The sequence below is a fragment of the Brachionichthys hirsutus genome, unplaced genomic scaffold (assembly GCF_040956055.1).
Source record: "Brachionichthys hirsutus isolate HB-005 unplaced genomic scaffold, CSIRO-AGI_Bhir_v1 contig_645, whole genome shotgun sequence".
NCBI lineage: Eukaryota > Metazoa > Chordata > Actinopteri > Lophiiformes > Brachionichthyidae > Brachionichthys > Brachionichthys hirsutus.
The window spans coordinates 1-2,900 of NW_027180917.1; the positions used below are offsets into that span (position 1 = coordinate 1).

Genomic DNA, 2,900 nt, shown 5'->3' on the forward strand with positions numbered 1-2,900 from the left:
AAGCGATGCTGCCGCTCCTTCTCTAGTTGTGCTGCTGACTTCATCCTACCCCTCCTCCTCTTGACCAATGAGGCATCGCTCATGCAGCGAAACAGGTTGGACTCCACCTCCGCCTCCATGTCCAAGCTCTTTTGTTTTATGACGTGCAGCGTGGTGGTCTCGTAAATGGGTGGGCCTTTGCGGCGCGGAAACACACGGATAGATGTCTCATACTCAACATTGTTTTATTGCTTTGACATCAAAGCCCAGACCAGCGATGAGCTGCTTTAAGTTCTATAAAAGATCATTCTGCAATTGAAAGTAAAACGGTGCACTTTCATGGTGTGAGAACCTCATGACCCACCTGGTAAAGGACTGGTGACAGCTTTGTCCTGCGGCGTCTCGACCATCTCGTCGATGTGGTGAAGGTCGGCGTATTCTCCCCACCGAGTCATTCCCCTGGAGATTTAGGAAGATTCCATCTCAGGGACTGTAAACTGATCAGAAGTACCTTAATTCCCTCGCCTTAGTTTTAACAAACTTTAATTTGGGCCTGAAAAGTTTCACTCATGCAGCTTTCTGAATGAAAGATGAATGTACTGCAGATTATGTCTCCATTGAGGAGCCTCATATTTTGATTTATATATATATAAAGCCTTTGTACAATTGTCTTTTGTTCCTGTTTCACTGAAAAGTGAACCAAAATAAAATAAATTCATTCATTATTATTATCACTATAATAATAATAATTATTACTATTATTATTAAGAAAAAAAGAAGGGGAAAACAACCTTTTGTTCCCGAGTGGGCTGACTGGACTGACCGGGTCAGGAGGGATTAGGGGAGCGAAGGGGAGCATCTGTTTGTCGTCTTGTATTTTCAGCCTGATGGGTCTCCGCACTCCCCAGGAGATATTCAGAAACCCCTCCACCACCACCTCTCCATCCTCCCCCTGTTAGAGAGACAGACCGACTGGTTTAGGATTACAGTCATACAACCGACAAACATATCACTTTGTCTTCCCTCGATACCATAAACAGCCATTTAATCATGAAGCGAAGTCCCGTCAAAGTTAAGCTCCTAAATAAAGGAGGTTACGGCGCACGTCTCGGGGCGTTTGACTGTGAGAAGATGGGAACTGACTGAAGGTGATCGCATCACACCTGGGAATAACCGAGGTGCAGCTGAGTCTGGTCCTTCAGGAAGCAGTTGTAGGTTCTTAACAGCGAGAGAAACTTCACCCTGCAATGACGACAGAACAGCAACAATGAAGCAGAGCTGAGCCGCGCGAGCACGGAGACGGAGCTCCGGCGTACATTTGTGAGAATTCAAGAGGACAACATTTGCTATTCTCTGTTCTGCAAGGTGCCAGCTGGCTCCCACCTTGACAGCGTCCGCCCATCTCCTGTGTGGACCTTTTGGAAGTTGGCTGCTTCATTCATGGTCGGTTGGAAGAACAACTACAGATGAAATGAAATGAAATCACACAGATAGATGGACCTTACAGACAGCGGAGTTCGCTTTGCTGAGCTGCAGTTCCTAAAAAAGACACCTGCTCACCACTGTGTCAATATTTAATAAGGAACTACACAGCAGAGCCACGCCTTCCCAGAATAAACAGCATAACCGGAGTCTCACCCTCTGATGAGATAAACCCGACCTCTTGTTTCAGTCTCTTCGTCTTTCTGTTCCTTAAATCTATCTTTTCTCCGCGTGTCTCTTTCTCTCCCCCACTGAAGTTCTTTCGGGTTATATTTATCCCCGCTTTCTCTCTAACCATGCCTTTACTCTGCTTCTTTCCTTTTTTTGGTACTTGCCTCCATGAGATTTAATGACAGTGCTCCACCCAGTAACCAGTCATGACAGTGGAAACCCAACCATTTGCTTACTCTTTCGGTCGGACGCTCCGAATACGGCGGCTGTGACGCGGGGTTTTCGTTGGAATCTCCACCTGGCTTCTCTTTTTTTTAACGTTGTATTTCTTTCTGCTTTTTATTGAAGTGAATGACGGGAGCAATAAGAAGAGCAGCCTTGCCTTGTGAAGGGTTTTTCTCTCACTTTCTTGAACCTGTTGCTGTCTCAGCCTGTTTGGTGGTGTGGAATCATCTCAGGTATTCAGGAGCGGCCTTCCCCTCCCTGTCCTGACAGCTCAAGAACAATACGTGGGAAACCCCACATGATCAGCGGGAAACAACTACACCTTCACCGCCCTTATTATTAAAGCACATTTGAAATATTACGTTTTGTTATGTTGTTCTGGGAACACGGTGTACACGAAGTTATCGTCTACCTTGACATTGAACTCATGAGAGTTCTTCATGCGTGTCTTTCAAGCCTCGACATGCCGTGTTCACACTTTCCCTTCAGCAAATGCTACTGAACCATTGGCATTTTTGTGCGTGCAACCCCGTGGGTCTGCATGTGTGTGTGTGTGTGTGTGTGTGTTTGATTTCAGAATTGCACGCATGTCAAAAGTCAAAGCAAAGGAGGGCAGCTGATAAATGAGGTGACAAACCAGTTCAATAATGCCCCAGAGTACATAAAGCCACTACAGGCGCTGTAACTTGAGCAGAAGTGGTTCTTTAATCTGTGATCAAAGGGAACACACTGCTCTGAGCCTGGAAGTCTGGGGGGGGGGGGGGGGGGGGGTATTGTGTGTTGCAGACTTTAAGTAGCAACACACAATATCTTCTTCAAATGTTTTACAATCCTGTCACTGGCACTTCCAGACTTAAACCACCGATCCGTCATGGCGACTTCCACGTCTCGAGATGTATACATATATATATAGGAAACTACAGGCGTCGCCTCAGAGGCAGAACAAAACAAAACTCTACCCGGCATAAAAAAAACGGTATCGATGATTACATTAGCACAGCACTCAGAGAGGAACCAGCACGTTCCTATGATTGAGCAGCTGA

General features: G+C 46.1%; 1 protein-coding gene across 1 annotated transcript; it reads right to left on the bottom strand.

Moving 5' to 3' along the window:
* Positions 1-5: 5 nt before the first annotated feature.
* Positions 6-2,523, bottom strand: LOC137916906 (ras association domain-containing protein 6-like; the record flags this gene model as incomplete). Its single annotated transcript, XM_068759863.1, has 6 exons — positions 2,015-2,523; positions 1,363-1,439; positions 1,143-1,221; positions 771-931; positions 344-438; positions 6-175 (listed from the first exon to the last, which is right to left on the bottom strand). Coding segments are annotated over exons 2-6 (564 nt in total), but the record flags the coding sequence as incomplete, so codon positions are not given.
* Between the last annotated feature and the right edge of the window lie 377 nt (positions 2,524-2,900).